A 19752-nucleotide genomic window follows, 5' to 3' on the forward strand; every position below is an offset into this window, starting at 1 on the left:
TGCCAGACGCATGAATTTAATGGCATTAGCCTTACTGCCATTCGCGACCTACTGAGTTCGCCACAACTCATTTGCCCGTGCAATACGTACTCTTGTTCCCATTCCACACGCAGAAAAGCATGCAGCTTTGTTAGTAACAACTTCCTAACCAGTAAGAAATAGTTAATTCTTAACTTTCAGTTAGATGAGGCATCTATACCGCATTTTCGATGCGAAGAGCACCATTTTAACCAGCCTTATTGACAGGTGCTCTCGACTTGGGTGCTGACATGCGAGTTTATGGCTACTTTTTCGGCTTGTAAAGCAGGAACAGCCGTATTTTCTGGAAAATTGTTTTTATATTACATTTGAACGACATTTCCCATATATTGTGCCAATTAGCAATGTTTATATTCAGATGAAAATTTTGACTACCTTGCAAGCATTATCGTCATCGTCACTTGCGATAATGCCATTAAATGTGGACATGTAGCACCAGCTCCGAAAATAATGGCATTAACAAACTTAAGGCCTTAAGCATTTACTGCGATTTCTTGTGAGCGTGTGGCACGGGTATTAGTATAGTGTACTGTGCAATTGAGTTCCCACACTGAAAGTTGCACCAAAGCATGTGATGCAGGCCTTGTTGAAGACAGTTTTAGTGGGCTGTGGTTACTGTTTCAATCAAAAATTGCAAAACATTATGGGGCCATCTATGAAAAAAAGCTCAAAGCATGCTTAATTGGCAATTTGAAGCGATAGTTGCTTTTCATCGGAAGGTACACTGGAAACGGTAAACTATAACAAAATATGACACCTCTGAATAAAAAAAATGGTTCACTTAGCAACATATAGAATTGAATTTTACTGAGAAGTGGTCATGTGGTAGGATACACTGATAATTACAAGGTTTCACTGCAAGATGTCGCTTCAGCTTATATGTAACTATACGAAGAGGCTGAAATTCAGGTTTTGACTCCCGATAACTCCGCTTCTACCAAACGCATTCAAAATATGCTCAAAATGAACTTGTGGGCTAATTGGCATTTCACAGTGTCTCCCTCTCAATGGCCACGTTCATTGTCTCGCTGCGTGAGTAAAATATTTTTGCTGGAAGATAATTGTTAAGCGGCACCGTTTAATATCCCAGGCATTCGGCAACTTTATTGAATAGTGTTGCTCAGCCCCTACAAGAAAAAAAAAAACAGCACTTCATGCCATGCAGCATCTTGCTTATGTCCCAGATATTATTTACTGATAACACATTAGAAATGTAGCTAAACAAATTTCTTGTCACAGAATTGCTTCAATCATAGCAAAGGTAATCATGAAGGAACAGCATTCGTGATGGACACTGGAACCACATTGCGAGGAAAGGGATGAAAAAGAGGTGTCAGAAAAGAGCAAGATGAGTTGCCATAATGGAAGGCTATCAAATGGTTTCGATCATCTGGGATTCCTTAACATATGCCGACATTGCATAGCACACTGGTATTTTTGCATCACCTCCGTCAAAGTATGGATGCCACGGCTGAGGTAGTCTGAAAATAAATCTTGCTAGCTGCCAGTGTAAGAAAGATTTTTGGGAGTCCTCTCTTGCCAGTGCTCTGCTGTTAGTGAAGTCTATGCATCGATAATCTTGAAAGGTAATCCATTAATCTAAACTTTATATTCGACCCTAGAGTCCCTTTTGGACTTGCACTGAGTGGTGCCAGAGATGATGTGGTGTCAAGTTGGTACTAGTAACCTTAGTGAATATGAAAAATTCTGAAATTAGCAACTTTTTACTATTAAGTGAAAGTTTATAATAAGCTCTGGCGTGTCTCCAACCAAAACTTGAAACCCAACTTTTCGAAGCCAGTTTGACTCCTTCTTCAGGGCTGATGGGGGCTGAAAGAAACTGAGCGGAGTAAGGCTTTGGACAGTTAGAAAGCTGTTTCAGGATTTGTACAAAAGTAACGGAACTGCAGTCCAATTAGGAGCTTCAGCTTTCCGGTGTACTGGCGCCTCGCATAAAGAAACGAGCAGTACTATATTTTCCCCTTAAAAAAAGAAAACGCTTTTTTATGTGCAGAGAAATGCACACATATACACACAAGAGCTTCATGTACACATTTTATATTAAAAATACAACAGCCTTGTGATGCCAGCCTTGCAAGCACAAAAGCATTCATCAAACAGGCAGCAGTGACACCGCTCCAACTTGCAAAAGCTGGATGAGAATAGCAGCTCATCTGCAAAAGATGCGTGCAGTTTCACAATGCAGTCAAGCATGTACAGTCTTTGTCAAAAGTAACCAGGCTGCGTGGTTTGCTTCTAGCTTGTATAGTGGAGCCCTTGTGGCTTTCCTAAAGATCAAAACGTGTTGGAAGGTAAGAAGACCCAGAGTCCTTACCTTTAACGACCATTTCAGCTTCTGGGAAGCTGTAAGGGCTCCATTGTACGAGCTAGAAGCAAACCATGCAGCCTTGTTACTTTTGACAAAGGCTGTACATGTGCATATTTCTTTTTCGTCTTCACATGTCCCATGCTGACTACACACGCATGAGGAAAAGAAAGCTACGAGGGAAGTCCAACTTTCATGCAGTTAAGGATGTCTTGAAATGCCCTTCGACGATCTAGTGCAAATGCACATGATGAACAACAGCAGGAAGGTTCTGGCTGACAAAGGCTGGATACCGGTGCAGCTCGTTTCACTCGCAGCGGTTATCGCACAGCAGAAGTTGAAGTCAATTGCACTATTTATTTAACCTCTTGCATCCAAAGCCTCCTTAGTTTGCTGTCTATGTTTGGACACTTTTGTTCACAGGCCATTGCGTCTGCAGTTGTACAGAGTAGTGTGATTGTGACACCTGGAAATGAGAGCACCTTGAAAAAAATTTGAAAGATGACTCTCAAAATTCCTTCTTGAAAACACATTACAACAATGCCTTGCCACTTGAGCCCTTTATGCAATGAACCTGAATGCGCTACTAGCAACCACAGGCTTTTTGGTCAGCGGCCTAGCACTGGCCAGCAAGGTAGAGTTTTCAACATGGCTTCAGTAAGTAAGATTCTGCAGGCAAAATTTTTGTCTGTAGAGGAGAACATGAAGATGGTAAGAGATTTCAGTCTGTGGACCTTTCATAGTGCCTTTCCAGAAGCAACTTGCGGCAGTACGTCCAAAACTGAAATGCCATGTTCTGTTCACTCAGCCATTAACGTCCCCAAAACCAATTCGAGGTTGTTATGCCTACTGACAAGCATGAACTAATGTTCTTATATATTAAGCATCTACAGATGGCAATTACTGGCCAGGTAATAAACTGGTAACACAAAACTCTCAGAACAGCTCACTGAATTGGTTGCACATCCGGTTTTTCATAAAAGGATATGTTGTCGAATAACTACATTACCAAGCACAGATTATTATTATTTTTTTTACTTTACAAATCCTGGGCACATAAATTTTGAACACCATCATGAGAGGTTGTGATCTTTCAAACAACACTATCCAACAGCGACAGCCTAAAAGTACTTTCCATAATGAACACACTCAATATTAGAATTTCTAAGTAACCAATTATTGTCACCAGTTGTACAACTTGCTGATACTGCGGAAAATTCAGCATCAGCGGCACCTGCCAGTCTTGAAGCCATACAGTTGGCTGTGCAGTAACTGCAGTTTTTTAACAATTTGTTGTTTAAAAACAGTATTTATTTAACAGGTGTGGAACAAGACATAAAATGAGTATGATGTCATTTGTTCTTCTGCACGGCGCTGCACTTTATGGCTCGAAAGTTTGTCTGGAAGACTTTATACAAAGGGTGCAAGCAACTCTGCACTGTGTAAGCACTTCTGCCACTTCGTGACTGTGTGTCTGAAACAGCGTGCACAGACAGTTAGACTTTTCAAATGTCAACATGAGAATGCATGACTTGAGTGACTGCATACATCTGCCCCAAAAGCAATAAGCCACATACACTCTTTCACTCGGCATTCTAACACCGTTGCCACTATATTAAGGGGGGACATGGGTCTTAAATCATTTTTCTTATTTGCAGACCAAATGCAATGAAACTGCACAGACTTATTCAGTTTTTTCTGCTGATTTCAAATATGCAATTTGTTTATTTCTAGGCCAATTAGTTCCTGAGATATTAATATATATCATGTCATTGTCTGCTCAAACAATAGAAAAAAAATGGGCCACCAGAAATTTAATTTTAATATGTGGGTAGATACTACAATGTGTGAGGAATGCAACGCTGGAAGCAGTTTTCAATTTTTTGTCTGTGTGGACAAATGGGCTCAAAGTTGGTTTCCTGTGTGTCATGTGTTTTCTGGCACTGTATGTCTGGTTAACTCACTTGAAAACTAACTATTAAGCCCATTTGACGACACGGACAAAAAACTGAAAACTGCTTCCAGCGTTGCATTCCTCACACATTGTAGTATCTACCCGCATATTAAAATTAAATTTCTGGTGGCCCATTTTTTTTCTATTGTTTGAGCAGACAATGGCATGATATATATTAATATCACAGGAACTAATTGGCCTATAAATAAACAATTTGCATATTTGAAATCAGCAGAAAAAACTGAATAAGTCTGTGCAGTTTCATTGCATTTGGTCTGTAAATAAAAAAAAAATGTTCTAAGACCCATGTCCCCCCTTAAGTCATTATGAGGACATGTACGCTAACAGGTCCATAGGACACGAGCATATGCCTGTACGATATGTGTGACCTGTGCTCCAGCATTCAGCATAACAGAAATTTAAGTGGTTGAGACGTCAGCACAGTTCCAGACATCTTCACACTGAAAGCCAAAATTCCTTCAGATCTATTCACATATTTCAGCATTCTTCAACACATTTGCTTTTTTTACTCTTTTCCTGTGTAGTGCAACAAGTGAAGTACGATAGACATCACACAAATAAAAATGAAACAGTATTAACAACACGGGAGCTGGGACAAAAAAGATGCCTATGTGCCCTGTCCAGCCTACATTGTCATGCAAAGGTAACAAACAAATATCATGGTTGACAATGTTTGCTCAGATCATTTCATATTACTGCCATCACTGCTTCAGAGTGAAAATTTATAGTCAATAAACTGTACAATGAAACATAATAGCTGCTCAAAATAAAATGCAAAGCATAGAGGCATAACACATTTAAATGACATGCAAAGCATCCGCAGCCTGACGATGCAAGTAGAGCTGAGATAATGACAAAAAGTCACATTTTCTGGCTTCAATCACAGAAAACGTGATTACAATCTAGGACAGGTACTAAGTCTTCATGACAGGTGCAGCCGGTGAAGATAAGCAAATAAGATGCAAGCTCCTGGATGTCTCAAGCTAAATTGTACAGTTTTGAATATTTATTTTGTGCTGATTCAATCAGCTCTCAAAAGCCAAAACATGGCATGAGATAACATATTTGAGAAAGAATCAGATGGTGGCAAAACCAACATGGAAAAACCATGAGTGTAGCTTCATTCCAACCATCAACACCTTTTGAGCCAATCATTTTACGCTCACAACCAATATCACGTTGAAAATTTTTGTTTCATCAAAACAGCTAGAATTGTTCCGCCCCGCGGAGTTACAGGAGCAATTGCTCTCCTCGTTTGACCCGAATTCACTGAGTGGTCACACCTAGACTGAATGCCTGAAACAGTCCTCGGAGAGCGATCTGCAAACAACACAAAGCATCAATAGCTATATGGTTTATGGAACAATTTCCAGCTGGTTCCAGTTGGAACCAACAGGAACCCAGCTGGTTCCAACTGGAACCAACTGGAAATTGTTCCATAAACCATTTGGGCTGGGAAAGATTTTCGCCAGGCTCATTGTCACTTATGACAGACGAAAATACACTGGTGGGAAAGATCTCGCGTTTTTTCATCATTGCGCGCGCATGCATCTCCACACACACATTCCAGCCATTCGTGGAAAGCTAATGCTACCTCACTTCCAGACAGAATCCAGTCAACAGCTACTGACCCACAAAGAAACAAGAAGGTGCACTCACATCGTGCATTTTTTTTCTTAGCTGGAGGAACCTCGACAAATGGGGCACGGAGGTTTGACAGTCTCAGATGGGATGACAACTTAAAAGCGGCGGTTGGCTGCAACTACAGCAAGCAGATGAGATTCTTTCCTTCGAGGATTTCGTCTTGCACTTTGTCGCTCGATGTGGACACCTCCGCTTGGACAGACAGCACTGAGCAGACAAAGGTGACGAGGGTGGATCCAATGGCGAGGTAGAAGGCCCATCCTGAAATTCGGCACATTTTTCACAAAATCAATATATCAGCTAAGCTCGATGCCGACTGGGCTAATGGAAAAACACAGTGTTTGCAAACAGAACAAAGGCACTAAAGCGCACAAGCGTGTGCTTATGGTGTTTCTATTTTACTTCAGTTTCTGAAGCAAAGTGTTGTTATTATGAATCTGTTATACCACAACATGTTTGAGGCTACGTGAGTATCTGAGAATGCTCATTTTTTTATGCTTTTTCTTTCGTGTAAAGATCCTGATAATGCACCAAAAACAAAACACCAAAACTGAGAAGCAAGTAAAAAAAAAGTAACTACCTCCCTTAAATCTAAATCTTCAATTTTCATTCTTCAAAAGGCACGGGCAAATAATTATTTTTCACTTCGAAGGAAATATGAAGTGAACATTCTATCTAATTGAAAAACTTTCAAATAGAAGGGGACAACTTGTAGCACTCAAATGTAGTAGAAAGGTCCCAAATCGAACTCAAAAAAACTGCACACAAGATGGCCTTGAAAGCCAATCATTTTGACAGATTTGCCTGTCTGTGGTTGAGTTTTAAGACATCTGATAAATTTAACACATCTCCATTTTTTAAAGTGCAACGTTTCAGAGCCGGCTCGGCTCCTTCTTCAGGGGTGACTGGGGGCAGTAGTTAGGGAGCATGCCGGCGATCAAAACAACTAAAGCTTAGATGGACTTGCAATTTGTGAAGTGAAACTCAAATCTGCATATCTGCTAAAATCAGATATGCAGACATAGCCCGATTGCATGAATCACATGAATGCAAATATTATAGGCAACTCATGAAAGGGGGCAAATAAAATGATAATGTCGTCACAAGCGTTACAAATGGCTTAAGAAAGCTGTGAAAAGTCTTTAAATGTACAATATAGTACTTCTGATATATATGTCAAATAGCTGTTTTTATGTGAAGTCAACTTCTATGCGTGGCTTTCGTCACCCTCCCTCATGAACAACAGTGTACGCAATTTTCCACACTCAGGAGCTCGAAACATCGCTGAAATTCACAAACTGGAACCACTTTCCAACCTTTGATCATCACATCCATCGCCAACCTAATCTTGTTCAAACCAGCCATTTGTTAGCAACTGATGTAACCCTGCTGCATGCTTTACTGATTCTATTTTTTTATTGCCTAACTGCAGCAATGCTTCAGCCCTAAAAGATTATGAGTAAACAAGTTGTCCTGGTCCTATCTGTTTCAACAAGCAGCCCTATTTGTTTCAAAGCCTGATGCGTCAACTGACATTTGAAAAACTTGATGACTTTGCACAGTTTTTCACTTCGTACGTCCCACACTCATGCCTCTCCTCGAGTAGTTACGCTTCGCCTCCGTGCATTTATGCGTGGCACCCAAGTGCTCACCTAGAGAGCAGCCGCCCAGCATGAAAGGCTCCGAGTGGGGCCCACACACTGTGTGCACCCTCCGAGTGCCCCAGCCAGCTGGGTACAGCAGGAGCCCAAGCAGGAACATCAGACCTGGAATGACCGAAGCAGAGACACGCTGCCCAAAAAAGGACACGGAACAGTCCAAATCCAAGGTTTTCCAGCTTGCAAGTTCTCAATTGTGGCTTGGCATCCTAACACGCTGAAAGAAGTTTCTTTCTAGCTAGCTTATAATAACATCATGATAGCTCCAGATGGATCCGCCATTTTCTAGGTGGGGAAAATATGAATACAAAAGCTCCAGCCAGGATCTCTTCCACTTCCAGCTGGAAACACACTTTTCGAACTTTTATTAACCACCATTTATCATTATTTATGCTTTACCAAACAGGCAAACATTGCAATCCATGTATATGAGGTGTCCTCCAACACCTCATATACAGAGCGCAAATTTGCGCTCTGTCCTGTCTTCACGTCTCTTGCGTTTTCTTCTTCAAGCTCTTTGCGCAAGTTTATTCCTTTAGTTGCTGTTATGAACCAACTTGCCCAGACGAAAGTGCTTATCGAATACCTCGTATACATGGAAGCATGGCCTTGTGGTAGAGCATCCACCTCGCATTCGGGAGGCGCTGGGTTCGATCCCCAGTGCCGCCGGGTACCCACTGGCTTCTTTAATGAGTACAAGATTTCCCCTGGCCTGGCGCTCGGCTCTTCTAGGGTGAGATGCTTGGAATAAAGGTCCTGGATCAAACTGGGTCCTGGATCAAACTCCAAAAATTTAAAACAGCCGTTTGAAATTTTTGGAGTTGTGTTTTAAAACTCAATGCACTCGGTTTCCGTATGCAGTGGCCCTGTGACTCACAAAATGAATGGTTCTGGAAAGGCTTTCTGATAAACTGCAATTAGTTTTCATACACTAAAAGTGTCTGAAATATTTGCTTTGGAATCATCTGAAGAAAATTACCATTCGCTTAGAATACATGCAAACTGAACCGCCACTATTTCTGCATGCCTAATAGAAATGCACAAAGACAAAAGCCTCTACTGCTTTCATATTTTAAAAATTTATTATGAATTATTGTCTGCGTGCCAACTTGGATTTCACCACCCTAGCTGTGCTGCCATCATTCATCGTAGTTAAGAGTAACGGTCATCTTATCTGCCCTCTTCTGCTTTTGTCTCATATTGGTGAACCATACAATGAGCATCAAGCATCAGAATGCCTTTCTCTTTCAAAGCTGAGCAACAATTCAAAATTTAAATCCCGTCTAGAAACATCTTTAGGACCTTCTCTAACAGTTGCACAACACATTCACCATTATGCAATATTTTTCTCACACACAAACAAAAAAAAAACTATGTGGCAGTCAGCTTAATTGCTGCAGATTTGAAGAACACAATACAGAGGAGTTAGTGGCTAGCTCTAATGTTGAAGTTTCCATTCAGCATTAGTTTCTCTGACAACAAATAAAATGGAGGTGATGTGCCAGCCACCTTGCTTTTCCACTGCAGGCATTTTGAATTAAAGATTGTAACAAAATTTTAAGAAGTAAGTTCACCATATTCTTGACTGCTCACTAGAAGACTGGCATGAACATTCTTTACTTCTGCAAGGTGGCATCATCAGCAAAAAGAAATTTTAATCATGCCTTCCGATCTCTAACTTTGCTTGTAGGTGCAAGGAAGATCTCGTGTTGCCTTGAGGACAATGTCAATATCAAGAAAAATAAAATAAAATAAAAATCATTGCACACTGTTCTGAATGACAGCATGTTACAAAATTTTTAATAATCCATTTTGCTACATGTAATTGTGCTACAAGTAATTGCTCTTCACTGCTTCAAACCAGCATCATCAGCAATACTGATTTTCAATTAAGCCCTCTCACCTTTTACTCCATTTCTAACGTTGCAGAGATGACAACTTTGATTACAAGAAAAAGAAAGCAAAGGTCAATACACTGTTCACGTTGCAATTATATGAGATAAAGGTTCGGTTTGGTCCAAAAGACGCGGGTTCGATCCCGGCCGCGGCGGCTGGAATTTCTTTGGGGGAGAAATTCTAGAGGCCCGAGTACTGTGCGATGTCAGTGCACGTTAAAGAACCCCAGGTGGTCGAAATTTCCGGAGCCCTTCACTACGGCGTCTCTCACAGCCCGAGTCGCTTTGGGATGTTAAACCCCATGAACCAAACCAAACCTATACGAGATAAAGGTAGCGATCACACACCAGCGACGGCCTGAATAGTGCCGGAGACGGTGAAGATGCTCTTCTTGAGCACGCTCTGGACGCAGCAGCCGAGCACTGCGGACAGCACAGTGACCGCCATGAGGATGAGGCCACCAGCGAAGAATGCAAGGGATGCCTTCCAAGGGCTGGGGAACTCGTCTGACGGCATCGACAGTGACGTCACGAACGGAGCACAGTTGTCTGTGAACAGCTCGTCAATTTGGTGCAGCTTGACGCAGCGATTGTAGAGGCCTGCAGAGACAAAACATGATACAGTACCACAGCTTTGAAGTTCTTTAAGGGTATCTTGCATTCCTCAGCATCTCAGCGTATTTAAGCTGGTATGAGTACTTCAGAAATCTCTTGTAGCTTCAAGAAAAAAAAAGAATTGCTATAACAGGACTGGCACCACAATGAAGATAATAATCCTAAAAAACTCCATGACTTGTAGACATCTGTATAAATGGGCAGTGAACTCTTATAATTCAAGCTCGCTCCATTCAAACTGTTGGTTTATTCAAACTCACTGTGGCCCAGCCAGCATGAAATGCATTAAAAAGACTCCAGTGAATTCGAGCGCCGCACAATTCGAACACTCAGTTCTCTTTGAGTTTGAATTATTGAAGGGAACAGTACCTAACGTAACTGCTGTACTGATCACTCAGCAGCGAAAAATTCCTCTCCCTTAAATGCGGCAGACACATGGTTTGCTCTGTGATTTCAACCTTTCCCTCATTTATGTTTCTTCAAATTATGTGATGACTTGATTTGCGTGCTTGCAGGCCTATGCCACTCCACTTTCCTGCTAGCACATGGTCCAAATAATACACAGAGCCCACAATCATGCGCAAAAGTTGGCGAGCCCTTTCCGGTGTCTTTTTCATGCTCACACCCTCCTCCGTCGCTCGCACGTGCGTATACAAGTTGAGAGATGGTTATTGGCTAGATTCTTTCAGATGTCAGGCAATTACCGTGGCCACGCAGCTCCGGCGGATCACGAAGCTTTGCCTCTGGAGGTGTGGCCGGTGAAGAAGTACCGACCTTCTAGCGTGCAAGTGACGAGAGGAGAGAGAAAGGTGCAAAGACACTGAAATTCAAATTTTGACTGCAGATACCTCAGTTTCTACAAAGCGCATTAAAAATATTCTTGCTGGACGATATTTGTGAATTGGCGTGCTTTAACATCTCAGGCATTCCACAACTTTATTAGAGCTCCTTTAAGTTGCACTATGGTGAATTGCGGTAGAAAAAAAGTAGATTTGTGGTATTCAGGAGGATTAGGCTGCATTGCAGTGGATTTGTGGGTGGATTAGTTTTAAGGGGTCATGACGAGGTCTACCAACAAATCGTGGTTGTACGCTGCAGGTACTAGCCACGAAATTAATTGTTATGCGTAATTAAAACGGAAGCAGGGCTCTACGCACGCAGCTGAGCTCGCAATTGCGATTAGAAGTTAACACCTCTAAGCCCTTCCCCCTGACAGCAGCGGCCATATTGAAGCAGTTTGAGTGACGTCATAAACTGACAGCGCTGTCTACTACAAAATCGTGCGCAAGGCCGGTGCGGAGCAGAGTGCGCGCCTAGGTGAGCATGGATTACTGTGCAGCTGCCGAGATTGGGAAAAAGCTAGACAGAAAAGGGAAAGACAATGGCCTTCCCCCTGTCGTGACTTCCCCCTTCACCCCTCGGCACCCCCAGCCCAAGCAACGACTCACCCACTCGCCTGCACTAACGAAGCGATGTGCAAAGTTTAGTCATGAGCAAGCACGCGACCATCGGTTTATGTCGTCATGGATCGTGAGCGTGCTAGTGTTGCCTCACTACCACAAGGCTCAGTAGAACTTTTAAAAATTCAATTACAATTAAGTTACTCGCTGCACCAAATGAGCTATTTTGCCCAGGTGTTACGAGATGCATAGTGAACAAAATGCAATTAAGAGCTTGAGTATGAAAAATGGTGTCATGGCATTTTTAAATACCCTTCGAAAAGAATTAAGGTGTTTGAAATGGCCAACAAAAGGTGCTTGCAAGGTTTAAAAGATGGCCAAGCAGTCATTAGTATGATGAACTGCTTTCTAGCGCATTCAAACCTTGCTTTTGCAAAGCATGACCTGTCATATTTTTTTTAACTGGTGTTACAATCTGCTTTTTTTTTTTTTTGTTCCGTCGGAAATGTCCGCGTGCATAATAGAGAGTGCTCAACCTACTGAGCCACCATATGTTTTGCAAAGTACTAGATCCTGGATGTACCGAGCCTAGTGCCCCAGTGCTGCCAAGTGCGTGTGTTTGTCAATGAGTTCTCAGAATGACTTTTCAGCTTCAGAATGAGTTTTTTTATCTTCTTCAAGCTCTCGCTCCTTGACGGCGTCCCTCCATTTTCTTTTCCCTTTTTCTTTTTAATGCATAAGAGTTACTTGGCTCATGCGTGGCATCCACGAAAAGTGTGTACAGAAAGTGTTAACAGAAAGTGTGGACATTTACCCGAGCTTACCCGAATTACTCGGTAACTTGGCTATTCTTGGTAGTAACTTGGGGAAGTTTGGAGCAGTGCCACACAAGCTGCAGACAACGGGAGGAAGCTTGGGTATGCTCGTGTACAAACTCGGGTAAGCTCATGTACAAACTCGGGTAATCTCAAGTACAAACTCAGGTAAGCTCGGCTAAGTTTGGAGGAGCGTCGCACCAGCTGCACGGGAAGTTGGTTGGGAACAGCAACATAGGTCGCAAAATCCTCACGGGTGGCTGCGACAGGAACAGCTACCTGCCTGTGCAGTTAGCGCATTGCTCAACTGCTGTGGCACTGCGCTGGTAGTGGTATGAGGATTCGCCGCCATATATGAATGTTAAGTATAGAAAATGTCCAATTCTGCATATATGTATTAACCCACGGCGCTCAAAAATCATAAATGCACCGACTAAAACAGCAGTGGTGCACATTGTTTCCACATTTATAGCACGTAAGCAGACTTAAGCGACCCCGGTAGTGTTTTTCTTCCTTCTCTCATCTCCTTTTTCCCTTGGCCGCTTGGATCGGTGCCAAAAACTACAACCGGCTTCAGTTACACAATGCTGAGAGGGTGGGCTCCCAATAACAGCCCCCGCCGCAATGCCTTGTGTGGAAATCCCTGTGAAGAATGTCCAAATGTGCGAAGTCGTATAAACAAATCCTGGAAGGAAATGGTATTTTAAATCAGATGACTCTTCTCAGCGAAGTGGCGCAAAACGAATGCTGAAGGCGACGAAGGGAAGCGCATGTTCGTATGCTTCCAGCAGCTAGATGCGGCACAGGAACAAGAGGGTATTGCGCCGCCTACCGTATCTTGAGTGTCAATGGCGGCAGCCAGGTGTTCACCTTCCGCTGCCCAGCAGTAAACCTCTCCTCATCGGCGGTTACGGCGAGGCATAAGTGACCATGCGCCTCAGACTGTGAGCGAAGATTTTACACGCTGGAAGAGCAGACTGGGCAAGCTGGCTCATCTCGAGAGCGAAAAGCAGCAGCGTGAACAGCAAACGAGGACACAGAGAGAAGAACTGTAATGCAAAAAGAACATGCGCTGACTGCTAACCAAATTTGTTTGACGAAAACCCCACGTTTAATGCCTTCAGTCACGAATTATCATCCTCTCACAGGAAAAACTTCAAAATTTCTGATTTTTGCAAGGAATGTACCTCGACAGCACACAAAAAAATTCAGCCTTCCCTGACTGATTACTTATGCTATTTCTGTCTGGTCCTGAAACTCCCACGTCACGACTCCACAGTGTTTCCATGATGTTGGTTGTACTCCGGACTCATTTCTGTAAGAAGAAGCCATTATGTAAACAACTCAGCTTGTTTTGCGCCGTTTTAAAACCCACATACGTTCCGAGGCGACACCAGCGCTTGCCCAAAACTTGGAGGCACGAGAGGCAACCCAAAGCCAATAGGTTTGTTATTAGCCGGTGGTTTGAGGCCGCACTTCAGGAGGTTAAAGTTGGGCTTGCGTGCTCTCATGTGCGGCAGTCCAATGAGGTGGTAGTGCCAGAAGTGGCACCTGTACGGCTAAATCGGTTTTCTCGTGTCGTGGAGACTTCTGTCCCCGATAGTACATCTTAAAAACGTTTTTTTCTGCACTCATTTCGTGTTTATAGCAAAAGGTTCAAAATATAAGCTCCAGTAGTTGGTGGCGCATTACATTGCAGCAGTAACCAAAGACGAGACCAAACAAGCCGCGTACACATTTGTGTATTAGGATGGAAACTGGGGCGAGTTGGTCCAGATGCACCTCTGGTGGAACAGTGCTGTGCATGTGAGTGGGAGTTGTTGGGTATTGTTCGATTGTTGTCATAAATATGTGGTTTTCTTAATAAAAAAATGTAGTTTCGGGTGAGTGCATTTCAAACCGAGGGCACCCGATTAACCATGAACAGGAACGTCTGCATGAGTCTAAACAAACAAACAAACACACCGTTACAAAGCCCTGCTACGAAGCCCTGCATAATTCCCACTGACACAGCGCAGTATTCGCGTGCTTTCCAAATGAATGAATGAATAAAGCCTTTATTGCAAGGAAGGGATGGCACTCGGACACTGTTGGGGAATTAGGAGGAGGGATGAGGGTGTAGGTGCAGAGCAGTTTCTAGGCAGTCGTCATAAAGTACGATGTATAAAGGCGATGAGGCTTTAATGCCTCATCGTTGTCGACACAAGGTTGTCGACAGAAGGTTGTCGACAGAAGGTTGTCGACAGAAGGTTGTCGACAGAAGGTCGTCGACAGAAGGTTGTCGACAGTAGGTTGTCAGCAGAGGTGTCACGCTTTTCTAGTCGGACCAGAAAAAAAATCTTTGTGCACGATGAGATTCGAACCACCATTATTCCGTTCCGCAGCCGAGCGTGCTAATGGCTACGCTACTTCCTGCCAACGCATATGCAGTTCTCCTTGTCTAGGACGCTGGAGAGTGTTTTCAGAAAGGCGTCGAATCAGACAGATGCCTCCCAAACGCAGAGGCTTTCGCCTCACCGCACTTTAGGACAACAAAGTGCCCCCTGATTTTTTTTTTTTTTGCGTACCAGATATTGCAGTGTTCCACGATTTTACTAAAGCAAACATTTTGTTAAAACAAAGTATTGATCGCCGTTTCTTCACAAGAGACGGCCGGTATGCGGCCCTCACCTCGAGCCAGGATTCCGTTTGTCAGCGACCGAAACGCGTGTCTCGATCCCAACGCCCGTCGCAGCTAATGTGATCGTCAAAAGTCGCAGAGCATCGATCGAAGGGTCTGGCGAAACGTTTCAACAGATTTCACTCCAAGGAAAAAATTTTCAAGAGGGATCGAGCGGCGTTGGTGTCAGACTAGCACCTGTTCCTGTCATCAAGTTCGAATGCGCCTACGCACCCGGGTTCCCAGTCTCAAAAGCGCACCCCGTATGCAGAATATGCGGCGTTCAGACACAGGTGGACCCTTCCATTTATTTCAAGGCGTTATCACGCACAAGCACCCAGAAATCGAACGCAAAATTCATGAACTGTGGTTGTCAAGCAAAAGTGTTGACTAAGGCCCTGTATGATAAGTTGCACACCTTTTCTGCTTGTGCTTCATTATTTACGAAACAACAAAAACAATTAATAATAATAATAATAATAATAATAATAATAATAATAATAATAATAATAATAATAATAATAATAATAATTAAATCGTTTATGGTGATGTGATGAATGCACCCCACTCTCTCCAATCAAGTCTTTAAAGCTGGCTTCACTGCACTAAGGGTCTATCCGCGGTGAAGCACGCTTTACAGGCACGCAAACGTAAAGAATCTATTTTAACACGCTGTTTCTTTAGCTGCCAGAGATTGTTCCAGCGCGACTGTTCGAAAGGTACGCATCTTAATGCATAAGTGGGCTCAAACAGATAAAATTACGCAACTTGCAAGAAGCTATGCCGCAGAGCCTTAGCACGCATTTTTGTTGCGCGGCCAATATGCAAAGTTGTATTTCCTGTCATTGACGATGGAATCTCTAGGGCAAAAAAAGCCAGAGAAGGACACGAACTTGATAAGCGTTGAGAAAACGCATGGGAACCAAGGAGCTGTTGACACAGTAGACACAGCAGTTCACAACAATGCACGGTTGCGCGAAGTGAGAGATTACAACAGCCGAATAACCGCAAACTACTTTCAGGGCGCAACAACGTTCATAACCGCAACTGCGTTCATGCTGCGCGCGCTAGCGGCCCGTGTATGACAGCTCGTTCAGCGTCGGCGTTCAAAAAAAAAAAAAAAATGTGCACTGTATTAAACAACGCAAAAAAGAGGGAAACATCGCTTGTGTAGGATGGGGAGAAGCCAAACTTGCAGAGATAAGGAGCCAAGTCTGTGAGATTAAAAAAGAAAAAAAAGACGACACATCCAGTCACGCTTGCTTTGCAGGTGTCAACAAAAGCCCAAGGACAAAGTAGGGTTCGTGGAATAGACTGGCTTCGCTGACACGGCCGAGCTCGTACCTTTCCTTCCTTATGTTTGTCACAGTATCGATCTCGAAGTCTACCTGTCGTAAAAAGTCCACCCTCAATGAATCAAGAAGCGATCGCAACAGCTGTATCATTTTCGCAAAAAACTTCGGAACGCTTACATTCGCACCAAATTTACTCATCATCATCATCAGCCTGACTACGCCCACTGCAGGGCAAAGGTCTCTCCCATGTATTAACCCTGTCCTTTGACAACTGCGGCCACCCTATCCTCGCAAACTTCTTTATCTCATTAATTTACTATCGCTGCGTGACTCCCGCATCAGCCAAAGGTGGCGGCAGCGGGTGGTGTGAAGTCATGCGTATGCACGTGACAAGTGTAATTCACACGCCACGCATGCTTAGCTGTCTGAACTTTTGTTCAAATATCTTTTCACCCTTCCCCTCTACCACGTGACGTGTGACGTCACAGCGTTTTCTACTGCGCTCAGCGTCAAAATGTAAACCCTGCAAGATAGTCATGCTACACCTCTAGCTATATAAAAAAAAGTAAATATCTCTGCAGACGGTGCACGTGGAATGGCATACTTACGCGAAACCGAAGACCTGTGCTTACGGATACGGCAATAAGCTCTGCACAACAACAGCGAAGACATGGTCAGTTTTCCAAGGTCACCTTTCTTCCCTCGCCAAATCCATTTTTACACGATCTTCGAGAAAATAAGAATTTCTAACATATAATGTTCGTTCTCCAACGCATTCAAAATCCATTCATCAATTAAGTTTCGTCAAAAGTTAAAGTGAACGTGAACACATCTAGGCCTCAAAACCAGCCGACGCCGACTGACTCCCTCTCTGAACAGCACAGCGTACCAATATTTCCAGAGAGGAGATAACGCGGTTCTTTCCATTTTCGTGGCATGACAACGCCAACTGAGCGGTTCCAGGCATTAAATGAGAATACAACCTAGGGGTACCTGGAACCCAACTATGGGAGGGTCACGGCGAACGTACCTATGGACGGCCGGTAGAGCTGTGGCGGCCGCATCGTGGCGCCGGACAGCTTGCCGCGGATGAGCGGCCGCTTGGGCGCTCCGACCAGCCATGTGGGCGTGACGACAGCCGCCAGCATGGACAGCGCGGTCGCCACCGTCAGCAAGGTCCACAGAAGCGTGCGCGACGTCACGATCACGTGACCCATGGCGCCGCCTGTCGCCGGTCAGGTCAGCTGGTGGCGGAACGCCGGCCCGGCGACGGGCGGAAAGGCCGGAGGGAACGGGGCCTGCGAAAACATGGGAAAATACATATTTTTATTGCAAACAATGTTTACTTTGTATCTTCCCAACTGCACGCACGTCCTGTGCGCCGGTGAAGGAACGGCTACAGGAGTGGTGACGGCTTAGGCTGCCAGGACGGCCGATATTCGTTGCGCAGCAGCGCCTTGAAGAAACAGCCAGTTGCAAGTGTGCGAGATTAGGCTTTTCTATAAGCACAAGTAAAACTTGATGCTAAAAAGACCTGGAAGATAAGGCGCGCATGCTACTTTTTCCTTTTTATGACTAGGGTTCAAGGCTGTCGCCGGACGCTCCCTCCTAAGTTTTTTTTTTTTTTCTTCACGCGGGCTTGTAGGCATGTGCCAAAACGGAAGGCGCTGCGGAAAGCGTGGGCGCAAGTAGTAGACGACGTGACGCCCCGGTTACGCCCACCCTTCTCCCGTCAGTCAGAACGACGCAACAATGGAATGCATTTAGCGAAAGTGTCCCGTATGACGTCAAACGAGCCAGAGTAGAGGACGAGGACGTTTGCTTGTGGAAGGAAAGAACGAGCGGGCTTTGATTTGAATTTTCGCAGCTTTTCGGGGCGCGCATGGCTCTAGTATTTTGCAGAGGTTATCTTCGATGCCTCATCTATGCAGTGGGCTTGTTTTTTAAAAAAATGGCCTGACCCTGGTCAGGTGCCGTTTAAGGCATCTGAGCCGGAGTACCTGGGTTCGTACCTGACCGCGACGGCAGCGTTTCGATGGAGGCAAAACGCAAAAGGCACCCGTGTGCTGTAAGGTCCCCAGGTGGTCGAAATTATTCCGGAGACCTCAACTACGGCACCTCTTTCATCCTTTTTTTCTTTCAATCCCTCCTTCATCGCTTCCTTACGGCACTGTTCGGGTGTCCACCGAGGCATATGAGACAGCTGCTGCGCCATTTCCTTCCCTCAAAAACCGATTTTCATTTTTTTTTTCAGCACAACACTGCACAGCTAGCATGCATTCCTACCGCGGCCTAGTCTAGCGTTAGCACAGATACGACTGCAAATTTTATTTTATTTTATGCGAAGCATACTAAAATAGCCCAACCCAGCTCCTCGAGCGCGGCGGTGTCGTTACCATTGACCTTTCGTGACCTCCATGTCATACCACGTGATGCGTGACGTCACAGCAGATAAAAAAACGGGGGCCCAACTCGCGCCGTCGCGGGAGGCGTCGTGACCAAGGATGACCACGTGGTGCGTGACGTCACAGCAGATGAGAAACGGGGGCCCAGCTCGCGCCGTCGCGCGAGGCGTCGCGACCAAGGAGGACCACGTGATGCGTGACGTAACGACATAGGAGAAACGGGGCCCTAGCTCGCGCCGTCGCGCGAGGCGTCGCGACCAATGTGTTTCCTGCTTCTGCCGCTAGGTGCGCTGTAGTGAACACGTGATTAGGGTGCCTAGATGCTCGCCCTCGCCCCCGCTCCGTAGCGGGGGCGAGGGCGCGCATCCAGGCACCCTACACGTGATGCTGGAGCGGCGGTATACAAGGGGGTGCGCCTGCCTCTGCTAGGCGTACAAGGGATAGAGATGCCTCCTGGAGACAGGGCTGCTCGTTGGAATGAGAAGCAAAAGTTGCGGCGTGCTACAGAGACTGATGAAGAGCGTGAAGAACGTCTAGCCAAGCGGCGTGCTCGATATGCAACTCGGCGACAATATGCTTCGCATCTGACTAGGCTTAACCTAAGCTAAGCCTCAACCATTTTTTTTATTTTTCAGACCGTTAGCGAGCTAGAGAGAGAGAGAGAAAAAAAAGAAGCCGCGTACGCTGCTACATGCGAACTCGAAACATTACATGCAATATATCTGACTTCGCCCTCAAGGCCAGCGTCCCGTATTCAATCTCCTAGTTAACAGCTCCCTTATAGTTCCGCCGTCTAAGCTGTGAGGTAACAACCTATTATTTTTTTCTCCCCTCAAAAACGCTTATGTTTCCTGCAAGTCACTGCCTGTGTCTTGGCCACACCCTCGTGGTGGGTATGTGCCATCTTAATTTGAGGCCAAACAACCAGCACAGGGCGGGGATAAGTGGTGTCTCCTCGGATGATAGCGTTGCAAAACCTGAATGATTAACTTTCCGTTGAAAAATAGTCCTCGCGCGCCGTCCTAG

At 44.6% G+C, this 19752-nt stretch overlaps 1 protein-coding gene across 1 annotated transcript in view; it reads right to left on the reverse strand.

Moving 5' to 3' along the window:
• Positions 1 to 5790: 5790 nt before the first annotated feature.
• Positions 5791 to 19752, reverse strand: part of LOC149339678 (LHFPL tetraspan subfamily member 2a protein) — a 91964-nt gene continuing 78002 nt past the window's right edge. The window contains exons 2-5 of the mRNA XM_089548367.1: positions 17352 to 17619; positions 9886 to 10137; positions 7637 to 7750; positions 5791 to 6245 (exon numbers count right to left, since the gene is read on the reverse strand). Coding sequence (XP_089404493.1) covers positions 6103 to 6245; positions 7637 to 7750; positions 9886 to 10137; positions 17352 to 17538 — 696 coding nt within the window. The 5' untranslated portion in view covers positions 17539 to 17619 and the 3' untranslated portion in view covers positions 5791 to 6102. The remainder of the gene's footprint in view (positions 6246 to 7636; positions 7751 to 9885; positions 10138 to 17351; positions 17620 to 19752) is intronic.

Source organism: Amblyomma mixtum, chromosome 6, assembly GCF_055824585.1.
Source record: "Amblyomma mixtum isolate Tamu chromosome 6, ASM5582458v1, whole genome shotgun sequence".
Lineage (NCBI taxonomy): Eukaryota > Metazoa > Arthropoda > Arachnida > Ixodida > Ixodidae > Amblyomma > Amblyomma mixtum.